Below are 26,704 nucleotides of genomic sequence, written 5' to 3' on the forward strand. Positions count from 1 at the left end.
GTTCACTGGCCATCATGCCTGTGCAGTTATTATAGAGGTCAGTACATAGATTATGGCTATTTATACATAGTTGACTGTGATTATGTTCACTGGCCATCATGCCTATGCAGTTATTATAGATGTCAGCACATAGATTATGGCTATTTATACACAGTTGACTGATTATGTTCACTGGCCATCATGCCTATGCAGTTATTATAGATGTCAGCACATAGATTATGGCTATTTATACACAGTTGACTGTGATTATGTTCACTGGCCATCATGCCTATGCAGTTATTATAGATGTCAGCACATAGATTCTGGCTATTTATACACAGTTGACTGTGATTATGTTCACTGACCATCATGCCTGTGCTGTTATTATAGATGTCAGCACATAGATTATGGCTATTTATACACAGTTGACTGTGATTATGTTCACTGGCCATCATGCCTGTGCAGTTGTTATACAGGTCAGCACATAGATTCTGCTAGTTGATCTCCACTTGAGAGATTTAATGATAGATTGCTATTCTGGTCTCATCTTAACCTCTCAGCACTAAACTGTAATGGCAGATATTCTAGTTAAATCCTGGGGCATCTCCACTTGAATGTGATGGAGTTTTTCTTAGTGCCATCTCATGATATAATGATATTTGAACAAACAGTCAGTATACATAAGTCTCGATGATGGCATCAATTTGACACAAATAATCCATATTTGAAATAGCTACATACAATTCAGTGAATTTGACTCAATGCATGAATTAAAAGAATCTTAATTTAGCTGCAGTATGTGCTACGACCCGTAATGTCATTGTGAGAAATAATATACTTTCTTTTGAATTAACCAAATCTTGAACTAGCAAAATAACAGATTAGCTAAAAGACATGTTATACGTACAATAAAATCAAAATAACTAATTTAATTAAATAACTTTTTGATTTGCTTTTTTTGTGTTTATTTAAGGTGACATGGGTAACTGGAGTCATTCTTTGCTATCAGAATACTCTGATCCATGTCACGTCACTGCTGGTCTAGATCAAACATGGACTGTAGGAACCAAACTCTATCAAGAAATGCTATACGAAGATGAAGTAGCCATGCCTGAAGGATTACAAAGGTGAGGATCACTGTATTCATATAATAAGCAGCCTTTCCATAATTGGACAAATTTTACATTCTCTTTTCTCGGTTAATGATCCTGTCTGAGGATTTGATATATTCATGGATTGAATTGATTTGTGAGATAGCATTTTATTAGTATCTCAGACTTTAGTGCGTCTCCTGCAAGCCATGTGAATGCCTTTTCAGATATGACAATGTGAATGACAATGTGTCATCTAATTACTTGGCTAACCACCATACATATAGTTTAATGCAGATTCTGAATGGATGCAATAAATTATATACCTATATGGTTATTGTGTACGGTATTGTGTAATTCAATCTAAGATAGGGCTAAATACAAAAATTCCCCAGATGTATTTATCAATAATCGCAGACCAATTAATTCAGTGATCAGCTTAATGATCAACACTTCAGATCAGTGCGTTTTTTTGAAATTTGAATGATTGTACTTTTAATTCATTCCATGTTTTTCAAGGTGATGAAGAATCAGGAAAACTGTTTTTGAAGCTCCGCTGTCGAGCAGAGCTTATTATATGAGTGATGGTCCCTTGTTAACTTTTTATTTTTTTGATTTCTTCTTGAAAACTACAAGCCTGATTGCTTTGATATTGAATGTATATGTGCCTTGGGTAGACCTCAAATAAATTTCTTCATTTCATGACTATATCTTTAATTCTCTAATATTTTGGTGAATATTTTTGTCATTTTTGGTAAAAAGCGATATTTTTGACTTTTTGTTGAAAACAGCAAGTCTAATTGCTTTGATATTACACGTATAGTTACCTCAGGTGGACCTCTCTCAGATTTGTTCATTTCATGATATCTTGAATTTTCAAATTTGGATGAATATTTTGGTAATTTTTGGTAAAAAGGAATATTTTTGACTTCATGTTCAAAACCGCTAATGTGATTGATTTGATAATATACATATAGGTACCTCAGGTGGTCCTTTCTCAAAGTTGTTCATTTTGTGATGATATCTTCAATTCTTCAATTCTTAATAGAAATGTGCATTGCTAACAGCAGAGCTATCTCAGCCGAGAAGCTGCTTTTTCCTTATTAATCTCACTTGCAATATTGCATCAATATTCCTAAGAATATTGCCAGCAATATTTTGTATGATTTTGCCTTCAAACATTGGAAAAGTAAAAATTTGAATAGAGATTGTAGGTTTATCATCAAATAATAATAATTCACTGTGGTGAAATGTAAAATGTCAGGTTGTTGGAATTGAAAATTTTGAAGTCACAACAAACACTGCTGGCAATGTTCCATGTTGTAAAGTTGCAAGAGAGATTCAAGGTTTTCCTGATCAGTTCATTTTGATGCTCACTGTAATTACAAATGTAATAATGCTCTTAATGTGAACAATAAAACTTTATTTTTAATTCAAATTTGTTGTAAAAATCATTGACATGTACATAAAGTATAACTTCAAATTGACAACAAAGTGGGCTTGTCAATATATTTCATCCAAAGCTGAGATATACTAGTACTGAGTTATGTTTCTGTCATTCTGTAATTGATAGACTATGATGATGTGTAGTTACTATGCAAGTACAAATGTACATATCCCATGATGGTGATATATCTTATGATATGCATTGCCTAGATGACTTATACCGGTAACACAACGTAAATAGTGATCACAGAAAATCAAATTAACAATTATTCAATAGGGCACTTGTAGTGTCCTATTTGTAAGTGGTATGAACTTGGATTTTGGAGATGAACACTAAAAAATGAGTTATTATGTTCGCCGAATATATTACTAAGGATGTTTATGTTACAATACACCCCCTCCCTATTTATAATGCACCACTAAGATGGCAGACTGGTGGCCATTTTGATTTTTTTTGAGTTTGGATTTTCCTACTCTGTCATTCAGAAAATAAAAAAAATAAATTACCTTGTGTTAAACTCTAATTTAAATCAAGTATCATTTCATTCAAGTACTGGTTAAATATAAACTTTTCAGTCTTCATAGAAATTTTGAGCATAAATCAATGAAAAATTTTCGTGAAATATGCAGTAAAGTTTTATTAACCTAGAGTCATTTGTTCTCATGTCCCGAGGAAATGACATTGGATATACTGAGTTAGTCTTGAGAAAAATATATTATACTCAGAATGTTATTGGTCTCAATTAATCTTTATATTGTGTGGTGTACATTAAAGGTGTTTTAACAGACAGCAGTATATGCTATGACATTAATAAAATGGCCTTGCATAGAAAATATATGAGAATTGGAGAAAATTCTTACGTCGTGTTTAATGGTTTTGTAATAAATGTAATTCACTAGTTGAAACAAGTGAGGTCTGACGGGGTCAGACCTATCCCTAAGTTGATTTGCTAAATTTAATCTATGACTAGTGTCTGTAATATATAATCCCCTGTGTGATTCATGCAGATACTGTCTGATTGAGTACAGTCATATTTCGTTCAGTTGATAGCTGATTTGATTCTATCTTGACATGACTTAAATAAATTACACAATGAAATCTAATAATGTACTTAGGGTGGTTTTGACTGAACTGAAGACTTTTTGCCGAGATTTCATGCCATTAGGATACATTAAAAAAAATTAATTACCAGTACTTTTTCAAGAAACAAGTGAACTGTCATGACCTCATCACCTCTGTTGCATTGTACTATTATTTTAGAAGCCACAGCTTCTATCACAGATTTTACAGTATTTTTCAATAGGTGATTTTCCGAACAATTGCGAGATCTCGCGAGATGCATGAAAGACGCGCGTCGAACGTCTGCTGCAAAAATCGAACGATTTGATTTTGAACTCGAATTTCTTTATTTCACAGCTTACATTGACCGGCCGATCTTCGACAGAGGAATATTGCTTCCAAATACCCTCACTTAATCGAAATTGCCTATCATCAAATGTGGACAGCACATTATTAAGCATGGAAATGTCCCCGAAATACTTTCGCGTTTGTCGAATCCCACGCAATGTTTGACGCGACTACGACGCTATGACCTTTGTTTGTCCTGTTTTTACGTTCGATTTCACGCATAACGCGTGATTCTCGCAGTGTACGGAAAATGGTCAATTTTGTTCAATGTGATTTCTCACTCATAATGGATTGTAGAGTGAGACACTTGATAGTTCAATCCCCTTTTTAGTAGCAACAGGGAAAAAAAAGAATTAAAAATTGATTTGTGATTCAGACATGACCTGTACATTTTATGGAGATCGCAAGCTGCTGTTTTGCTGCAACTGAACGTTTTTGGTGCTGTTGCATGATATCAAAATCCAAAAAATCTCAATTTTGCACAATTTGGGGAAAATAAAAACAACAAAGTTAAGAAGTCAAAATCATGATTTACATGATTTTTTCATCTTGAAAAAAGAAAATATTTTGTGGACAACCAAGTCCAAACAAATTTGAAAAATATCCCTGATGAAGTTAGTCTGACTTTTTTTGCTACTCTGTTTGTGTTTAGATTTAGAGAATAGGCGATTTTCCGTTCAGCTGCGAGATCTCGAGAGTTGTGTGAAAGACGTGCGTCGAACCTATGCCGCAAAAAACGAATGATGACTCGTATTTCTTTATTTCGTAGCTCACATCAAAAGGCTGATTCTTGACAGGGAAATATTGCGTTTGAATACTCTTGCTCTATCGAAATTGACCATCATCAAATGTGAACAACACATTATTAAGCATGGAAATATCCCCCAATATACTTTTGTTGAATCTCACGCGATGTTGATCGCCACTACGACGCTATGACCTTTGTTTGTCCTGTTTTTACGTTCGATTTCATGCATAATGCGGGATCTCAAAGTGAACGGAAAATGATCTATTGAATATTAACTGTACTCATGTATTCTCGACATAGGAATACAGTCATCAGAGACATTAATAATTAGTTGGTAATTAAGACATGATTAACGAATCCTGTAACTAATTAGTAACATAGTGTTTGTATTATTATTTGTTGTAGATCAGAAAAACTAAAAAAATCAATGTATTTTTGGTACCTGAACCATTGCAGGGAAAGCTGACAATAGTTTGACTATGATGACCACAACTTGTATTTCCTTTTTCAGATTATTAGAAGATCACACTAGGAGGGGAATATTTCTGGAAGATATTGAACCATGCAGTTTGTCTGATAGCAGTATTCCCTCCTCCAGCAGAGACTTCCAACGATACAAAGGCAATGGGAGAAGAAGAACCGATTTCTTATTATTTAATAATCAATATACAAATTGTAAACAGGTGAGATTATTTCACATTTTCAGATCTGAGTTACAAACACTGCGAAAACATCTGTTAATTAAAGTTCAACAAAAACAAAAACAAAAATGTATGTTAACTGTTCTGTTAACTGTGAATTGAACATCATGTTACAATTCGGGCATGGTTTTGCAAAAGTGGGAGTGGTTTCTAAAATGTAGGCGTGGTATTTATAAATTTGTAACTTGATGATTTCGTAACTCGAACAACTCAGCATCTCATTATTTTACTTTGATACAACATGGCATTATTATGGTATGGGTTTGTAATATTTATGTTGCCATGCGCGTGTGTATGAGCTACAGTATTACTATATTTAGTATCAGGTCTGGTTCTACCGAAGTATTGCAAAGTGTTTCATAAATTGAATATAAATCTGATTCTGTACTTGTAGGTATGTGAGGAATATTACTTTGTGAGTCAATTTGCCACTCTATCTGACCACATCCCTGTGGTGATGACGTGCTCATGTACAGAGGTACCAGACTGCAGCCATGCGGGCAATGAGACGCATGGTGTGACTGCTATAAACAGTGAATATAACCACACTAATCCACACTTACAAGATATAGAAGATATTGATGAAGCCATAAGCAACTCAGACAGTCAGCAAGTTGATGATGATATGAAGGATGTTAGAATTGCTATAACTTATGAATCTACAGTATGAACTCATACACAGTAATGTCAAATATTTTATTTATTTATTTATTTATTTATTTATTTATTTATTTATTTATTTATTTATTTATTTATTTATTTATTTATTTATTTATTTATTTATCCGTCTTTACAGTCAGTCATTCCTTAGTGACACTTCCTCTTTGCAGTCATTCATTCCTTAGTGACATTCCCCCTTTGCAGTCATTCATTCCTTAGTGACATTCCCTCTTTGCAGTCATTCATTCCTTGGTAACATTCCCCCTTTTCAGTCATTCATTCCTTAGTGACATTCCCTTTTTGCAGTCATTCATTCCTTAGTGACATTCCCTTTTTGCAGTCATTCATTCCTTAGTGACATTCCCCCTTTGCAGTCATTCATTCCTTAGTGACATTCCTCTTTGCAGTCATTCATTCCTTAGTGACATTCCCCCTTTGCAGTCATTCATTCCTTAGTGACATTCCCTTTTTGCAGTCATTCATTCCTTAGTGACATTCCCCCTTTGCAGTCATTCATTCCTTAGTGACAGCCCCTCTTTGCAGTCATTCATTCCTTGGTGACAGCCCCTCTTTGCAGTCATTCATTCCTTAGTGACATTATCTCTTTGCAGTCATTCATTCCTTAGTGACATTCCCTCTTTTCAGTCATTCATTCCTTAGTGACATTCCCTCTTTGCAGTAATTCATTCCTTAGTGACATTCCCTCTTTGCAGTCATTCATTCCTTAGTGACATTCCCTCTTTTCAGTCATTCAATCCTTAGTGACATTATCTCTTTGCAGTCATTCATTCCTTAGTGACATTCCCTCTTTGCAGTCATTCATTCATTAGTGACATTCCCTCTTTGCAGTCATTCATTCCTTAGTGACATTCCCCCTTTGCAGTCATTCATTCCTTAGTGACAGCCCCTCTTTGCAGTCATTCATTCCTTGGTGACAGCCCCTCTTTGCAGTCATTCATTCCTTAGTGACATTATCTCTTTGCAGTCATTCATTCCTTAGTGACATTCCCTCTTTTCAGTCATTCATTCCTTAGTGACATTCCCTCTTTGCAGTAATTCATTCCTTAGTGACATTCCCTCTTTGCAGTCATTCATTCCTTAGTGACATTCCCTCTTTTCAGTCATTCAATCCTTAGTGACATTATCTCTTTGCAGTCATTCATTCCTTAGTGACATTCCCTCTTTGCAGTCATTCATTCCTTAGTGACATTCCCTCTTTGCAGTCATTCATTCCTTAGTGACAGCCCCTTATTGCAGTCATTCATTCCTTAGTGACATTCCCACTTTGCAGTCATTCATTCCTTGGTGACATTCCCTCTTTGCAGTCATTCATTCCTTAGTGACATTCCCTCTTTTCAGTCATTCATTCCTTAGTGACATTCCCTCTTTGCAGTCATTCATTCCTTAGTGACAGCCCCTCTTTGCAGTCATTCATTCCTTAGTGACATTCCCTCTTTGCAGTCATTCATTCCTTAGTGACATTCCCTCTTTGCAGTCATTCATTCCTTAGTGACATTCCCTCTTTGCAGTCATTCATTCCTTAGTGACATTCCCTCTTTGCAGTCATTCATTCCTTAGTGACATTCCCTCTTTGCAGTCATTCATTCCTTAGTGACATTCCCTCTTTTCAGTCATTCATTCTTTAGTGACATTCCCTCTTTTCAGTCATTCATTCTTTAGTGACATTCCCTCTTTACAGTCATTCATTCCTTAGTGACAGCCCCTTATTGCAGTCATTCATTCCTTAGTGACATTCCCTCTTTGCAGTCATTCATTCCTTAGTGACATTCCCTCTTTTCAGTCATTCATTCTTTGGTGACATTCCCTCTTTGCAGTCATTCATTCCTTAGTGACATTCCCTCTTTGCAGTCATTCATTCCTTAGTGACATTCCCTCTTTTCAGTCATTCATTCCTTAGTGACAGCCCCTTATTGCAGTCATTCATTCCTTAGTGACATTCCCTCTTTGCAGTCATTCATTCCTTAGTGACAGCCCCTTATTGCAGTCATTCATTCCTTAGTGACATTCCCTCTTTTCAGTCATTCAATCCTTAGTGACATTATCTCTTTGTAGTCATTCATTCCTTAGTGACATTCCCTCTTTTCAGTCATTCATTCCTTAGTGACAGCCCCTTATTGCAGTCATTCATTCCTTAGTGACATTCCCCCTTTGCAGTCATTCATTCTTTGGTGACATTCCCTCTTTGCAGTCATTCAATCCTTAGTGACATTCCCTCTTTGCAGTCATTCATTCCTTAGTGACATTCCCTCTTTGCGGTCATTCATTCCTTAGTGACAGCCCCTTATTGCAGTCATTCATTCCTTAGTGACATTCCCTCTTTGCAGTCCTTCATTCCTTAATGCCAGCCCCTTATTGCAGTCATTCATTCCTTAGTGACATTCCCTCTTTGCAGTCATTCATTCCTTAGTGACATTCCCTCTTTTCAGTCATTCATTCCTTAGTGACAGCCCCTTATTGCAGTCATTCATTCCTTAGTGACATTCCCTCTTTGCAGTCATTCATTCCTTAGTGACATTCCCTCTTTTCAGTCATTCAATCCTTAGTGACATTCCCTCTTTGCAGTCATTCATTCCTTAGTGACATTCCCTCTTTGCAGTCATTCATTCCTTAGTGACATTCCCTCTTTGCAGTCATTCATTCCTTAGTGACATTCCCTCTTTTCAGTCATTCAATCCTTAGTGACATTATCTCTTTGCAGTCATTCATTCCTTAGTGACATTATCTCTTTGCAGTCATTCATTCCTTAGTGACATTCCCTCTTTTCAGTCATTCATTCCTTAGTGACAGCCCCTTATTGCAGTCATTCATTCCTTAGTGACATTCCCTCTTTGCAGTCATTCATTCCTTAGTGACATTCCCTCTTTGCAGTCATTCATTCCTTAGTGACATTCCCCCTTTGCAGTCATTCATTCCTTGGTGACAGCCCCTCTTTGCAGTCATTCATTCCTTAGTGACATTCTCTCTTTGCAGTCATTCATTCCTTAGTGACATTCCCCCTTTGCAGTCATTCATTCCTTAGTGACATTCCCTCTTTGCAGTCATTCATTCCTTGGTAACATTCCCCCTTTTCAGTCATTCATTCCTTAGTGACAGCCCCTCTTTGCAGTCATTCATTCCTTGGTGACAGCCCCTCTTTGCAGTCATTCATTCCTAAGTGACAGTACATCCACAAGATCAGTTAATACATACTGGGGACACACTATACTTTCAATGCATGTTATATCTAGATTTACTGACAGTCTATAAGTTGAAGTATTGTGAACTGGCGCCACTGTCAAGACAGCAGTTTATCATTGTCATATATGTCCAATAAAAATTGACTTTTAAATCCACATTTTATAGGGATTATATTTGGTAATAGTACAAAATCTTTTTTCAGCAAAAGAACAAACATATTGTTAGTTATTGTTAATAAAAAAAAAAACATATGCTATATTAGGAAAAGATATTAAAATATCATGATTCACTTCTTTGTCAATGCACATATATCTGTAAACAAAATGCAAACAGCATTGATCTGTTGATTTTTATCTTTTCATTACAGATTATGTGTTTATATAAGGGGTATATATGTATAATATTGATTTGTTATTGCAGTAATTGTACTGAATAGTGCATCATGGGTGTAATTCAGTTGTATATATTTATAGTACAGGGAATCCTGTCTAAACTGAACAAATTACAATTTATAGAAGAATTTTATATACCATGAAGAAACTGGAATTGACAAAATTCCCAGTTTGGTCATTTTAGTTTAGATGAGTCTTCATGTTTATGTTTCAAAGTGTAGATATGATGGTGGAAGTAACCAGGCTTTATAATAATTCGTCTCAAATACTTATAAATGTCATGTATTCATCCTATATCATAGTACTAGCATACATTGCCACCTACAAGAAAGAGATAAATGCCTTTAAGCGATATTGAATTTTTAATTTATTATAAATGCATGGATTATGATATTTTAAACATCTACCAGTAAAGATAATGTTTTATTTGGGGGTTATAATCATTGCCATATATTGATATCTTGTCTACATTTTGTTCAACATCATGTAATTTTTGTTGACCATTAAGGTTAACAATGTATCATATTGCTATATATATAGCGCATCCTTTTCCCCGGTTCGTGTTTTTGACTTTTATCCGCCAAAATCTCACCTCATAAGTACTACACAGTCACTGCTGTGATATTCACAGTCACATACATCCACTTTGGCACGTCATAATCGACCTGTAAGTTCGAGAAAATGCGTTTTTACCGAGGCTTGGCTGGAGCTGTTTACGACAGCGTGACAAGCAAGGAAATAATCCCTATTGTTTAGGAGCGTATTTATAGTATACCTGGGCCTTTAACAATGTGCAATATAATAAGCTTAACATTTTGATAACTGTTTGTGTTGTAACATTTATTTTTGCTTTTGTCTTCCAGTCAATTTGTCAACCAATATCAAATTATATCCATCAACGAGATTATATTAAACAGTAATTTCAGTTCTTGACATCATTAAGTATAAAATCTGAAGAATTACCAAAAGTCTTCTACGTCTGGGCAAATCTACCTCGATGTCAAATATATAAGCTTACTCTAAGTGTCAGTGAGAAAAACACTTTTACAATTATTTTTAGGCTGTAGCATGTGGGTTTTATTTTTTTATGGTAAGTTTTTTTAATGTACTATTTAAGTATGTTTTTAAAACGTTTACTTTTATTTTGGAATTGTTTGTTTTAATAAGTGATCATGTAACTAAATGACCACCAAGTTATTATAGTGGATATATAAGCACATGGTAGTTTCTTTTCTTTACGACGATATACACACTATAGGGAAATGACAAACATTCAAATTGGGCATTATATTCTTCTATATTCGCATATCTAATAGATTGGTGTCTGTACTTTATGTAGGATCCTACACCATGCCACACCCTCTCTATTAGTGGTTGTATATTATGCACACAAGTATATAAATATATTTTTATTTATCCAATGTTTCAACGCAGAAGTAAAATTCTTCTATTCATTCTTTTTGTCCTAGCTGTTTTGTCCATGTTTGTATCATCTATATTTTATTTAACCAACTGTAAATGCGTTAAATAGTAACATCATGGTCATTTATTAAATGTATTATGTATATAAATGAAAATTACATCATTAAATCTAGTGTGACTTTGTTGGTTTGTTTTTTCTTGGTAGGGGATGAGGAATAAAACCTAAAAAAATAGTGCGGGCAGTACTTTTTCCTCAACTTTTTTCACCACTCTTTTGATGAATTGATCAAAACTGCAAAATTGAGCAATTGTTTCCAATTCTCTGAACGTCTTTCCTTGGATCGTACTACTATATTGTAAGGGGTGACGAAAGCCACGTTTTTTTTTGTGTTTTTTTTTTTACAAAAAATGTAATGGTAATTCTGAAAACATAGTACCCTAATTTTCACTGCTATTGTGTTTTTTAATGATTTTCACATAGATACTTCATTTTGAGGGGTTAGAATTTATCCACTGTGTGGCGGAGCTACGTCACAAGACGTTCCACGTTGCTAATACGCGCACCACTGTACAATGGATTTCTATGGGCTCTGTGCGTGCTGCTGTGGAACGCCGGTCGAGCCGGTGAAAATTCGTGAAAACAACACAAACTCAACTTTGAAGTAATCCCGAACAACCAAATTTATATATGTTACACGCGTCTGGCTAATCTTGTTACACTGTTCAGGGGAGTCTCAACAACCATTCCAAAGTACCATTTTCTGCGAGTTTTTGACCTTTGTTTTCACCGCGAGGGTTGCCAGGCGGTGAAAATGCCCGGATGTCCACCTGAGGATTGCACGTTCTAGATTTTGTATTCAAATCTCCTTTTTATAGGTCTTTGCACTTTACACATTAGTACATAACTTGTGTCAAACTGTTCAGAGTTCCTGTACAGCTATGTACATAATGTAAAACTCAGAGATTGAGGCAAGCGCAATAATGTGTATGAGTTTGAGTAAAAACATGACATCAGTGCTATGTGTAGTACTGCTTTTTCATTTCTGACCGCAAATGTTTCTAATAACTAATTTAAGTTAAGAAGGAATATATATTCTTTAGATTATTTATCGTTTCCAGTATTGTATTGACCCAACAGTTTTACCTATCGCCCTTGGTATGACAGAGAGAGAAAAATTATGCATTGAATGGAAATTGAAAAAAAAAGTCTGCAAGGTTGTCAAAGAAAAGTTTTCTCAACGATTTGTATCCATAGCATATTTATATAAATTGTTATTGTGATGAAAAATAAACTCAAATGGCAACACTAACACAAATTTGACTGTATAAACAGTTTTGTACAAATTAATTTAATAGAAATACTTTTATTTTACAGTATTCTTCACTATACAGTAAATATGAATACTACAATATGTACCATGTACCATGGTTTCAGAGATGCAGTAATTCAGAATACTGTTTTTTTCTTTTATTTTCATTAAAAAATGTGTACACATGATTTGATTAAGTCTTGGAAAATTCCAATAATTAAATTATATTTGTCGTACAAAGTTTGAGCATAGACTCCAACTGGTTTGAGCTATAATCTAACACAGTCAGAACGTATTACAGCGCCCTCACAAGTTTAAGTCAGAATTTATCTGTGAGGGTGCAATTACTTGTGCTGACAATTTCAAGAGTTTTTAAAAACACTGCATTTAGAGAAAAAAAGGACAGTGACAAGTGTAAACTAGAAACAATTTTTTGTGCGCACAAGAAATTGACACTCAAGCAATGATATTCTATCCTCGGGGGCGGACATCCGGGCATTTTCACCGCCTGGCAACCGGAGGCGGTGAAAACAATGGCCCAAAACTCGTAGAAAACTGTATTTTGGGATGAATATAGAGACTCCTCTGAACAGTGTAACAAGATTAGCCCTACGTGTTGTTTGGGATTACTTCAAAGTTGAGTTTGTGTTGTTTTCTCGAATTTTCACCGGCGTTCCACAGCAGCGCGCACAAAGCCCATAGAAATGCATGTACAGTGGTACGCGTCATAGCAACGTGGAACGTCTTGTGACGTAGCTCCGCCCCCGAGGATAGACTATTGAAAAACCAAGACACTGCCATAGAGGGCGCTATAACAATTCAAATAATCACCTGCTTTTTAACCATTCACATTTATAGCATTTTTGCATCACAAGTAAAAAGAATAATATTGTTTATAGACTATTTATAAAGTCTTTATAATTTCAACAATTTGCATAATCATTCCTCGAAATTTAAAATCCTTGGCTAAGGACTTTTTCATCGGTCAAATTTAAAAAACGATAAATCTAAATAAAATTTTGTTGAAGCAAAATTGCTATGGAACTGTCACTGATTTTTCCCCAGAGAATTATTTAAACAATTTGAAAAGTAACCATAGTATTAGTACCATCATGTTTGTTTACACTGTAAATAACAAAAGGTTTCAAAAATTATCATACATAATAATTTCTGATTAATTCAGCAAATCCATCGTAAAACTAAACTATTAACTAAATTAATTAATGACAATATACTGGAAAGTCATCAATAAGATTCCAGTTGATCGGTAAGTATGCTGGTTGGTGTATTCGCATGAATTGATGACCAAATAACAAAAACATTAACACACCATCTGCTGGAAGCCACTACAGATGAAGGAGTCAGCAGGCAAAGCATTGCGAAATGTTCTCTTGTTATACAGACCAACATATCACTTTTTAAAATCAACCTTAACATTTTTAAATAATTGTTGGTGAAAAGGTCATACAGACAGGTATGTGGTCTGTCAAACCTGCCAGTTGGGTCACGAAGTACAATCCACTGACATCCTACAAGAAAAACAAAAGAAATTTAATATATTAACATTCATTCAATTTCAGTATTACAATATCAAAGTGGCCTTGTGCAGTTTGATGATCACCTTCCTTCCAAGAAGTGGGGGGGGGGGGGGTTGCACTGAGAGTAATAAGACATAAACTGTTGTATGAGTTAAACGCAATTATATATTCAGAAACTGTAAGATTAATAAAGTACAACATATATATATATTAACCTTAATTGCACTTACCACAGGAAATTCTCTTTTGTACAATACATAGTCAATTTTTCTGGTTCCTTCAACTGGCATCAACTTCCTTTGTCCTTTTTCAAATTCTTCTTTCTTTGGTCCAGGTGTCCAGCTGATCTCTTGTGTCATGGTCACCTCAACATTGCCATCCAAGAAGTATCTAGGTCTAGCATATTGATCGTCCATCACAGCTTTTAATTTCTTTGGAGTAGATATTTCTTCATCATATGTACAACAAAGTCTTAGTTCTGTGCCTATATATGGTCAATATGTACAACAAAGTCTTAGTTCTGTGCCTATATATGGTCAATATGTACAACAAAGTCTTAGTTCTGTGTCTATATATGGTCAATATGTACAACAAAGTCTTAGTTCTGTGTCTATATATGGTCAATATGAAGAACACAGTCTTAGTTCTGTGCCTATATATGGTCAATATGTACAACAAAGTATTAGTTCTGTGCCTATATATGGTCAATATGTACAACAAAGTCTTAGTTCTGTGTCTATATATGGTCAATATGTACAACAAAGTCTTAGTTCTGTGTCTATATATGGTCAATATGTACAACAAAGTCTTAGTTCTGTGTCTATATATGGTCAATATGAAGAACAGTCTTAGTTCTGTGTCTATATATGGTCAATATGTACAACAAAGTCTTAGTTCTGTGTCTATATATGGTCAATATGTACAACACAGTCTTAGTTCTGTGCCTATATATGGTCAATATGTACAACAAAGTCTTAGTTCTGTGTCTATATATGGTCAATATGAAGAACACAGTCTTAGTTCTGTGCCTATATATGGTCAATATGTACAACAAAGTCTTAGTTCTGTGTCTATATATGGTCAATATGTACAACACAGTCTTAGTTCTGTGCCTATATATGGTCAATATGTACAACAAAGTCTTAGTTCTGTGTCTATATATGGTCAATATGAAGAACACAGTCTTAGTTCTGTGTCTATATATGGTCAATATGTACAACAAAGTCTTAGTTCTGTGTCTATATATGGTCAATATGAAGAACACAGTCTTAGTTCTGTGTCTATATATGGTCAATATGTACAACAAAGTCTTAGTTCTGTGCCTATATATGGTCAATATGTACAACAAAGTCTTAGTTCTGTGCCTATATATGGTCAATGTGTACAACAAAGTCTTAGTTCTGTGTCTATATATGGTCAATATGTACAACAAAGTCTTAGTTCTGTGTCTATATATGGTCAATATGTACAACAAAGTCTTAGTTCTGTGTCTATATATGGTCAATATGTACAACAAAGTCTTAGTTCTGTGCCTATATATGGTCAATATGTACAACAAAGTCTTAATTCTGTGTCTATATATGGTCAATATGTACAACAAAGTCTTAGTTCTGTGTCTATATATGGTCAATATGTACAACAAAGTCTTAGTTCTGTGCCTATATATGGTCAATATGTACAACAAAGTCTTAATTCTGTGTCTATATATGGTCAATATGTACAACAAAGTCTTAGTTCTGTGCCAATATATGGTCAATATGTACAACAAAGTCTTAGTTCTGTGCCTATATATGGTCAATATGTACAACAAAGTCTTAGTTCTGTGTCTATATATGGTCAATATGTACAACAAAGTCTTAATTCTGTGTCTATATATGGTCAATATGTACAACAAAGTCTTAATTCTGTGCCTATATATGGTCAATATGTACAACAAAGTCTTAGTTCTGTGTCATATATGGTCAATATGTACAACAAAGTCTTAGTTCTGTGTCATATATATGGTCAATATGTACAACAAAGTTTCTTCTTCAAAGATCCATGAACTGATTCAGGTTCAAATGGAACCAGGTCAGACTTACCGCGCACCCAGTCAAAGTTCTTTCCAGGTTTATCTCTACAAACATCATGGTAAACATCAAATAAATGATGAGACCAACTTCCCTTTTCTCCTACAAACAAAATTGAATCGAGATCTTGTGATTTAGACATCAGATATGATGGGCCCGGCCCATATACCATACTCTTTTGACTATACTGTGTTCTACAGACCCTAAAAAATTTTACGTTGTACATTCTGGTTGTATGTAAGTAATATTGTAATAAAATGTGCATATTTGTTGCGACCATTTCTGTTCCTTCATTGTAAAAGTGTTGTATTTAAAACATATTGTAATAAGTCATTGAAATTGACACAGTCCCCGTTAAATTTGAAATTGAAAGTTCTCTTTGTGCTCGTGGAGGGGTTGTAGCAAGCATGTCCTTGAAACTTGAGTCCCAAGTGGCTTATACAACAGTTTGTTTATTTACATCAAATTAGAACACATGTTGCGTGACGACCCCTCCGGTTCAAGACATAACGAAGAAAAACATAGATCACAAGTGAATGCATGTCCAAGTTATCACATTTTAAACAAACTAGATGGCGGTCAGTCGGCCATATTTGATCAAATTGCAAATTGAATTGACATGTACATATATCCATTTATGACATGCTAAATATCAATGAAAATGACACATGGGTGACAGAGATATAATAGTAATATGGCCAAAAATACAAACAGCCGTTATTTGGCCATCTTTGATCTGATTATGAAACACACTGATATGTATGATGTATGTGCCAAATACAAATGAAAATGGTACATAAATTGTGGAAATATAGTAGTAAGGCCAAAAAGTCAGATTGCTGTCAATCGGACATCCTTGACCAGATTTTGAAATAAATTGTTATGGACATGCATCCTAACATGTATAAAGTACATGTATGTGCCAAATTTGAATGAAAACTGACAGAGCACGTCCAAGATACCGCATAAAAAAACAAAACAAGATGCCTGCCAGTCGACCATCTTTGATCCAATTGCGAAATAAATTGTCATGGATGTGCATGTATGTAAATGTGTTGAGATGGGCGTAGTGCGAGTGGTTAGTGCTAGTAGCACTAATCCAAAAAAGTACTAGATCTAGTGGTAAAAATGGCACTAGATCTAGCGCAAAAATGGCACTAGATCTAGTGCTAAAATGTGCACAGTGCGAGTGGCATCGTTATCGCATTGTCAACGACGTCGAATAATAGGAGGGGCATCAACAACCACTTCATATGCAAACTACAAACAGTATAAAACATCGGCAATATCTGTGAGATATCCATAATAATACTTTCTTTATATAATACCGGATTCTGCTGTAAATTCGCTCATCAGAAAAATCGTCCTGGGGATTTCACGGCTGGTGGGCGCTTATTTGGGGTTCAAAATTTCAAAAAATAATCATCAAATATTTTTGGGGGACTTATTTTCATTGAAGTATCCAACTACGCAGACTTTCAACGCCGTTAGTTGGGCCACCCAAGACGAAAGAAACTATTTCAGAATTAACAATAATTAATAATTCTTGCTGAATTAAAAAGTAGACTGCCTGAAATGTCATTACAGTGTCGCCCAGTGTTATTTTTCAAATACATTTGTTTTTATTTTATTGGTAACGAAAGAATATTTTAAACGAAGTTTCATATAAAAACAAACACAACTGCATTGCGTAGTAGCAAACGATCAGTTGCGTAATCCGATCATGCTGCGTTTGACAATTGTTGATTATTACTCAGTAGTGATTATAATAACGCACAAAAAATAAATTCGTTGAATTGTTATGAAATTCAAATAAAATTCAACTTAGTTTCATCGTAAGCAAATGATTCCGATCGCATATAAACGCTCGATGCTGTATGGTATCCGCCATGTTTCTCTTGCATGAGTTGAGGTCAAATCGCTAATTAACCAATCAAAATGCTGAATGATGCCAACGTGTTCAAATCACCATAGCTCATTTAAATATGTTAATGTTATTGAACGCAACGCGGAGAGATTTACCGATGTTGTAGTACGATCTTTTGGCTTGGATTTTGATAGGGAAATGGCATGATTTGTTTTTTCAAATCTAAAAATAGTTGTTTTCAAAAGATGAACTGAGCATTAGAAGAATAATTTAACATTGTTTACAGTGATAACAGCTCTTTGTCCAAACGAGGCTTACCCATTCACACTAGTCACAATAAACACGCTCTTGAATAAAGCTGTGAAGGGTTAAAATACGCATTTCACAACCGGAAATTCAACAGACGAACTTGTTACTTCACAGATTTTACATGTTTTAATTATTAGCAACTGTAACAAGAACAAGATTTCGAGAGTCTACAGCAAAAAATCCTAAGGACTCCTAACAAATATCATTGCAGAGAAAGTGTCTAGACATATATTATATGGTCACGTTAAAAAATCGGCGAGGTATATCATATTCCGCTAACTGGTTACTTGTGTAAGCAATCGCAAACTATCATCGACATCAAAGATGAGCTAGACAATGTCCATATCAGGATTAACTTGTGTTGAAACAAAAGGAAATAAGCCAGGCTTTATAAATGGTCACTTGAGATGCGTCGTGGACCCTTTAGTACCTCCATGCTCCGAATATTACCGAATGCTTGAGATTAGCGTAATCCATTGTAAAAAGGGGCTAAGAGCTAACGAGACCAATGTTTGTGAACGAATATTGACAAACGATCACAGGGTAAAGCTAAAACAATAGCGTCGTGGCTTTTTCCCGTTAGTACCGCCATGGTACAATGTAACAACAGAATTGCGTGAATCCACTTTTACCATTGGTTGATTATGTCCGCAAAGGTCAATGTCATGACAACTAGACAACGGTTCATTATTTTCTGTCTAGTTCCCAGCGGTACTGAGCAACATGTCCATTCACAGGTCGCCGTACACACAAAATCCGCCGAGCTTTACAGGGACCCGGGACTTGGACTAGCAGTATACACATTTTTTATTTAGTTCATACATGCCATCATAATTTCATTTACGAAGATCTATTTTCATTGAGTGTGGCGCCGACCAGAAATAAAACGGCACGTCAGCGATTTAAAAAAAAAAATCAACGCTGAATTCCACCATTTACATACAAGTTACAAGTTTACATACGCCGAAGTTGAAAACACAAACTTCCACACAATACCATTTCATACAGTGTATCTATTCACAATTTGTAAAAATTGCGAAGTTCGACCTGCAGTTTCACTGACCATGGAGCTAGTTTCCCGGCCGATCGCGTTGTTTCAAAGGTCTATTAGTTACGATACACGTGGACAATGACATTCATGTACATACTCAGTTTTCCCACTGTAGCACATTTCCAATAAATGAAAGATACAACAACTTTACGTAAATATTAATTTATTTTCAGACAATTACGGGATGTCTCGACGTCGTTGACAACGCGATATCAATGCCACTCGCACTATGTACATTTTAGTACTAGATCTAGTGCCGTTTTAGCACTAGATCTAGTGCCATTTTAGTACTAGATCTAGTGCCATTTTAGCACTAGATCTAGTACTTTTTCGGATTAGTGCTACTAGCACTAACCACTCGCACTATGTCCATTTCGACACATTTACATACCTCGGATGTGTAACCTAACATGTATAATCTATGTACCAAGTTTGAATGACAACTGACAAAGCATGTCCAAAATACAACATTTTCAAAAAAACAAGATGGCTGCCAGTCGGACATTTTGAATCGAATCGCTAAACCACTGCATGTGCATATGTCCCACATAAGGTACTAGGCACATGCAAAGAATAAACGGAATCGGTCCACAGGACTCTGAAATATTACTATTGACAGACTGACGCACGAACGGACGGACAGACTCAGGAACTCATGGACGGTCGGAGGCATGTATCCTAACATGTATGATCGATGTACTAAATTTGAATGAAAGCTGACAAAGCATGTTCAAAATACGACATTTTCAAAAAACAAGATGGCTGCCAGTCGGCCATCTTTGATCCAATTGTGAAATAAATCGTCATAGACATGTATCCTAACATGTATAATCTATGTACCAAATTTGAATGAAAATTGACAAAGCATGGTCAAAATACAACATTTTCAAAAAACAAGATGGCTGCCAGTTGGCCATTTTGAATCGAATCCCTAAACCACTGCATGTGCATATGTCCCAGATAAAGTACTAGGCACTACAAAGAATGAACGGAATTGGTACAAGGGATTCTGAGATATGACTCCGCACAGATGCACGGATGCACGGACGGAGACCGAATTATAAGTCCCTGTTTTCGGACTTCGTCCGAACGGGGACTAAAAACAAGATGCCTGCCAGTCACCCATCTTTGATCCAATTGCGAAAGAAATTGTCATGGACATGTATTCTAACATGTATAATCTATGTACCAAGCTTGAATGACAACTGACAAAGCATGTCCAAAATACAACATTTTCAAAAAAACAGATGGGTGCCAGTCGGCCATTTTGAATCAAATTGCTAAACCACTGCATGTGCATATGTCCTACATAAAGTACTAGTCACATGCAAAGAATGAACGGAATCGGTCCAAAAGATTCTGAAATATGACTCAGGCAGGAGGGACTAATAACCGGTGTAAATTGATCCTCTAGTCTTCATCTACGCTGATATAACACATTCAATTCTAAATCTTTCTTTAAAGTATACATATTTCCTCTATTAGAAGTGCATATACTATGATCAAATCAACCTTACACATCTTTCTGTCTTCTGGCTTACTGTTGTCATTCATGGACCACAAGTTTGTGGCTCAAGGACCACACCCGCCAATGCTACATGGACCGATACTCAGGAATTTGCTATGTAAATTAGCACAGTAGTGCAAGAGCCACAAACTGATATGTAAATTAGACATATAGCCACAAGTCACAGGTAGTAAAGATTATTACATATGTACTTCAGTTTATTTTGATTCGTCCCTGAAATCAAAATCGGTATTTCCACAACCCATATGCAAATGAGGTGTGAGAGCAAACAAAGTAGTTCCTTCTGGAGTACAGTTTTTTGAAATAAACAATATTTAGAAGTACGATATTTTCCCCTTGGGGTACATGAATATACTTGCCGAGTGAAATGAAATTTGAACAACAGTAATGGTACTTTTAGGCAGTCACTTATTTTGGCCCAAACTAATTTGCATATCACCCATGCAATAATGTTTTCGGTATTTTCACGGTCGATATGCAAATGAACATGGTATTTTCATTGGCTACCGAACTATTTTTATTTTGTTAACACATTTTCGTCTGCTATTTTTATCCAGTTCAAATCCTTCAACAACATTTTTGGCATGGCAGGTGTACATCACATGGAATACTACGATTGGGAGAACTTAATGTATGTTGACCACCTGGAAACTGAGTTTTATAAACCTTGAAGGGCTCTCAGAAGATCCACCAGCAGTAAAATCAGCGATTACTATGCAGCCGCAACCATCAGCATCGATATACCAGCCGAGGTTTCTGCTGGCGACGCTGCAGCGTTACTCAGTTCCAAATAGAAATTACCAACGCTAAAAGAGCAACATTTTAACCGGTAATCAAGACTACCACGACCAGCAAGCAACATCACACATGAAGTTGTAGCGTGCAGCTCAGCGACAACCGCAGTCGACGAAAGTCATCCCGTCAGTGGAGTACCGCAGTTGCACGACATGTTTGCCAATGCACAATTCTGTGGCGGAACTTTTAATTTCAACATAAACTGTGTATCATAGTCGTCCAGTTCAAGTTCTGGTTCTGCCGTGGTCCCAACTAAACGTCAACAATTTATTCGGACAGTGACTCAGATTAGACGTCTGATTATTTTAATTTCAAACAAACAGTGACATGCATTCTCCGGGCGCGTTCTACACTGACATGCGCTGCTGGGGCATAACACTTATATTGGAACATATTAATGGGCAATGGGGTTCCCCGACCTAAATTCCACCCTGGTTTGCATGTTCTTTCTTTAATACGAAATAATCAAGTATGGAACATATGTAATAATAACAGAACCCCACACCCTCCCTGTGGCTTTCGTTGCGTATGGCAGTTATTTTCACTCGAGTTGCGGTGTATTCTGCTGTACTTTCACTCGATTCGCTCGTGAAAGTATGGCCGCAGGAGACACTGCATCACTTGTGAAAATAACTTCCATACGCAACGAAAGCCACGGGGAGGGTGTGGGGTTCTGTCATATGACCTGAGGTGCGCCAGAATCCATTATGTAAATTACCCATATGAATATGTGAGTATGTCTACTATATGCATGTATGATACACCCTAGAGTATATATTAAATAACTTCATATATTTCAAAGTTCATAAAAAGTTAGTACATATACATATAGCTACATGCAGTTTTAATGTATATACAAAGTACACACATCAGTCTAGCTGTCCGTTTTCTAGGGCTCAGTCAGGAAATTTGATTTCCACACATTATATAGAGAAGTCAAGGCAGCTATATAAATGTGCGCTTACGAACAAGAGGCAAAGGCTATATAGCATGTAACTATCTTATAAATTCTCCTGCTATAAATTACATGTTAGTGTCCGCGGCAAGAGCTTGCAATAATTCAACAAAAATACATTAAGCGACGCACTTCTGATAGAGTGAATATGGTAGTCATATGAACAAATTAAATTAAAACGTTAAAATGTTAACAATATTAAAATTATGAAAAAATGATTATTACCTTCAGAACTGTTATCAAAATTAAAATCACCGCATAGACAATTAAATGCCACTATCTCCTCCGCTGTTAGTGAATTATCTCGAAATTCTTTTTCCCATCTCAGGATACTATCTAATTGATAGTTATGTATATCCTTCTTATCAGGATCTGACAATCATAAAAAAATTAAATAATTAATAATATACTGTAAATGTATTAATTATTCACTGGGTTTTAATTTTGCTATTTTCTCTGATAAGTAAAATTCACTATACTAAATCTACAAGAACATGAAAACTAATAATGAAACTCATTGTTTGGTTTGGGAAATGAAAACATAGTGAATATACTCAAAACATCAAAATAGTAAAATTGAATGCTTTTATACAAAAAAAAATGTAGCTGTATATGAATGAGGAAATGGGACGGTGATAGTGATATATTGATGGTATATTTGCATGGTTACCAATACTGGATAGTAAATGGGTTCATTTAGTGTTGACTTACCAATACTAGACTGTAAATGGGTTTATTTGGTGTTGACTTACCAATACTGGATAGTAAATGGGTTTATTTGGTGTTGACTCACTAATACTGGACAGTAAATGGGTTTATTTGGTGTTGACTCACCAATACTGGACAGTAAATGGGTTTATTTGGTGTTGACTTGCAATACTGGACAGTAAATGGGTTTATTTGGTGTTGACTTGCAATACTGGACAGTAAATGGGTTTATTTGGTGTTGACTTGCAATACTGGACAGTAAATGGGTTTATTAGGTGTTGACTTGCAATACTGGACAGTAAATGGGTTTATTCGGTGTTGACTCACTAATACTGGACAGTAAATGGGTTTATTTGGTGTTCACTCACCAATACTGGACAGTAAATGGGTTTATTTGGTGTTGACTCACTAATACTGGACAGTAAATGGGTTTATTCGGTGTTGACTCACTAATACTGGACAGTAAATGGGTTTATTTGGTGTTGACTCACTAATACTGGACAGTAAATGGGTTTATTTGGTGTTGACTCACTAATACTGGACAGTAAATGGGTTTATTAGGTGTTGACTCACTAATACTGGACAGTAAATGGGTTTATTCGGTGTTGACTCACTAATACTAGACTGTAAATGGGTTTATTTGGTGTTGACTCACTAATACTGGACAGTAAATGGGTTTATTTGGTGTTGACTCACTAATACTGGACAGTAAATGGGTTTATTTGGTGTTGACTCACTAATACTGGACAGTAAATGGGTTTATTTGGTGTTGACTCACTAATACTGGACAGTAAATGGGTTTATTAGGTGTTGACTTGCAATACTGGACAGTAAATGGGTTTATTTGGTGTTGACTCACTAATAATGGACAGTAAATGGGTTTATTTGGTGTTGACTCACTAATACTGGACAGTAAATGGGTTTATTTGGTGTTGACTCACTAATACTGGACAGTAAATGGGTTTATTTGGTGTTGGCTCACTAATACTGGACAGTAAATGGGTTTATTTGGTGTTGACTCACTAATACTGGACAGTAAATGGGTTTATTTGGTGTTGACTTGCAATACTGGACAGTAAATGGGTTTATTTGGTGTTGACTTGCAATACTGGACAGTAAATGGGTTTATTTGGTGTTGACTTGCAATACTGGACAGTAAATGGGTTTATTAGGTGTTGACTTGCAATACTGGACAGTAAATGGGTTTATTCGGTGTTGACTCACTAATACTGGACAGTAAATGGGTTTATTTGGTGTTCACTCACCAATACTGGACAGTAAATGGGTTTATTTGGTGTTGACTCACTAATACTGGACAGTAAATGGGTTTATTCGGTGTTGACTCACTAATACTGGACAGTAAATGGGTTTATTTGGTGTTGACTCACTAATACTGGACAGTAAATGGGTTTATTTGGTGTTGACTCACTAATACTGGACAGTAAATGGGTTTATTAGGTGTTGACTCACTAATACTGGACAGTAAATGGGTTTATTCGGTGTTGACTCACTAATACTAGACTGTAAATGGGTTTATTTGGTGTTGACTCACTAATACTGGACAGTAAATGGGTTTATTTGGTGTTGACTCACTAATACTGGACAGTAAATGGGTTTATTTGGTGTTGACTCACTAATACTGGACAGTAAATGGGTTTATTAGGTGTTGACTTGCAATACTGGACAGTAAATGGGTTTATTTGGTGTTGACTCACTAATAATGGACAGTAAATGGGTTTATTTGGTGTTGACTCACTAATACTGGACAGTAAATGGGTTTATTTGGTGTTGACTCACTAATACTGGACAGTAAATGGGTTTATTTGGTGTTGGCTCACTAATACTGGACAGTAAATGGGTTTATTTGGTGTTGACTCACTAATACTGGACAGTAAATGGGTTTATTTGGTGTTGACTCACTAATACTGGACAGTAAATGGGTTTATTTGGTGTTGACTCACTAATACTGGACAGTAAATGGGTTTATTTGGTGTTGACTTGCAATACTGGATAGTAAATGGGTTTATTTGGTGTTGACTTGCAATACTGGACAGTAAATGGGTTTATTTGGTGTTGACTCACTAATACTGGACAGTAAATGGGTTTATTAGGTGTTGACTTGCAATACTGGACAGTAAATGGGTTTATTTGGTGTTCACTCACTAATACTGGACAGTAAATGGGTTTATTTGGTGTTGACTCACTAATACTGGACAGTAAATGGGTTTATTAGGTGTTGACTCACTAATACTGGACAGTAAATGGGTTTATTCGGTGTTGACTCACTAATACTAGACTGTAAATGGGTTTATTTGGTGTTGACTCACTAATACTGGACAGTAAATGGGTTTATTTGGTGTTGACTCACTAATACTGGACAGTAAATGGGTTTATTTGGTGTTGACTCACTAATACTGGACAGTAAATGGGTTTATTTGGTGTTGACTCACTAATACTGGACAGTAAATGGGTTTATTAGGTGTTGACTTGCAATACTGGACAGTAAATGGGTTTATTTGGTGTTGACTCACTAATAATGGACAGTAAATGAGTTTATTTGGTGTTGACTCACTAATACTGGACAGTAAATGGGTTTATTTGGTGTTGACTCACTAATACTGGACAGTAAATGGGTTTATTTGGTGTTGGCTCACTAATACTGGACAGTAAATGGGTTTATTTGGTGTTGACTCACTAATACTGGACAGTAAATGGGTTTATTTGGTGTTGACTCACTAATACTGGACAGTAAATGGGTTTATTTGGTGTTGACTCACTAATACTGGACAGTAAATGGGTTTATTTGGTGTTGACTCACCAATACTGGACAGTAAATGGGTTTATTTGGTGTTGACTCACCAATACTGGACAGTAAATGGGTTTATTTGGTGTTGACTCACTAATACTGGACAGTAAATGGGTTTATTTGGTGTTGACTCACTAATACTGGACAGTAAATGGGTTTATTTGGTGTTGACTCACTAATACTGGGTTATAAAAGGTGGCTCTACATATGGATATACTCTTGATTACTCACCGATATAGGACTGCAAGTGAGTATTACCAATGAATCCGACAACAGATTTATTGTTCTTTTTACCAAGATACACCTTGAAAAAAAAAATAATAATAAAACGGTACACAAAATAAATATATCATGCATATCAATAAATGTATGCAGTCAAATATGCGTTATTGCACATGTAAATTGTTGTCAATAATAACTTCATTTTTGCCATGTGCTCTTGATCAATTCGTATTGTAAAAAATGCAATATAAATAAATAGATTAAATTATTAATATCAATTGTGTAATGAACAATGAAAACTCAATTATAATTCATAAGACAATCAAGATATATTCCGACACTCAACCCTGATACTGTTGTAAATGCTTAATTCAGATAGAAACCTAAACAATTTTATATGTATGCTGGTATAGGTATTTCTATTTGCAGATGTAACAGGTGCATTGTGGGTAAAATGTCAGTGGCACCATGTCACAGACAGACGAATGATAACAACAGGCC

General features: G+C 35.5%; 2 protein-coding genes across 2 annotated transcripts in view; one reads left to right on the forward strand and one right to left on the reverse strand.

Annotated features, from left to right (window-relative positions):
• Window positions 1–6,043, forward strand: part of LOC102806681 (sphingomyelin phosphodiesterase 3-like) — a 63,725-nt gene extending 57,682 nt beyond the window's left edge. The window contains exons 4-6 of the mRNA XM_085500604.1: window positions 953–1,106; window positions 5,184–5,355; window positions 5,768–6,043. Coding sequence (XP_085356730.1) covers window positions 953–1,106; window positions 5,184–5,355; window positions 5,768–6,043 — 602 coding nt within the window. The remainder of the gene's footprint in view (window positions 1–952; window positions 1,107–5,183; window positions 5,356–5,767) is intronic.
• Window positions 6,044–11,017: 4,974 nt separating this feature from the next.
• The window catches only part of LOC144353177 (sphingomyelin phosphodiesterase 3-like), a 29,268-nt gene continuing 13,581 nt past the window's right edge, over window positions 11,018–26,704 (reverse strand). The window contains exons 3-7 of the mRNA XM_085500143.1: window positions 26,213–26,285; window positions 22,693–22,839; window positions 15,975–16,064; window positions 14,124–14,377; window positions 11,018–13,884 (exon numbers count right to left, since the gene is read on the reverse strand). Of these exons, the coding sequence (XP_085356269.1) occupies window positions 13,795–13,884; window positions 14,124–14,377; window positions 15,975–16,064; window positions 22,693–22,839; window positions 26,213–26,285 (654 nt within the window). The 3' untranslated portion in view covers window positions 11,018–13,794. The remainder of the gene's footprint in view (window positions 13,885–14,123; window positions 14,378–15,974; window positions 16,065–22,692; window positions 22,840–26,212; window positions 26,286–26,704) is intronic.

Source organism: Saccoglossus kowalevskii, chromosome 6, assembly GCF_978046115.1.
Source record: "Saccoglossus kowalevskii chromosome 6, keSacKowa6.1, whole genome shotgun sequence".
Lineage (NCBI taxonomy): Eukaryota > Metazoa > Hemichordata > Enteropneusta > Harrimaniidae > Saccoglossus > Saccoglossus kowalevskii.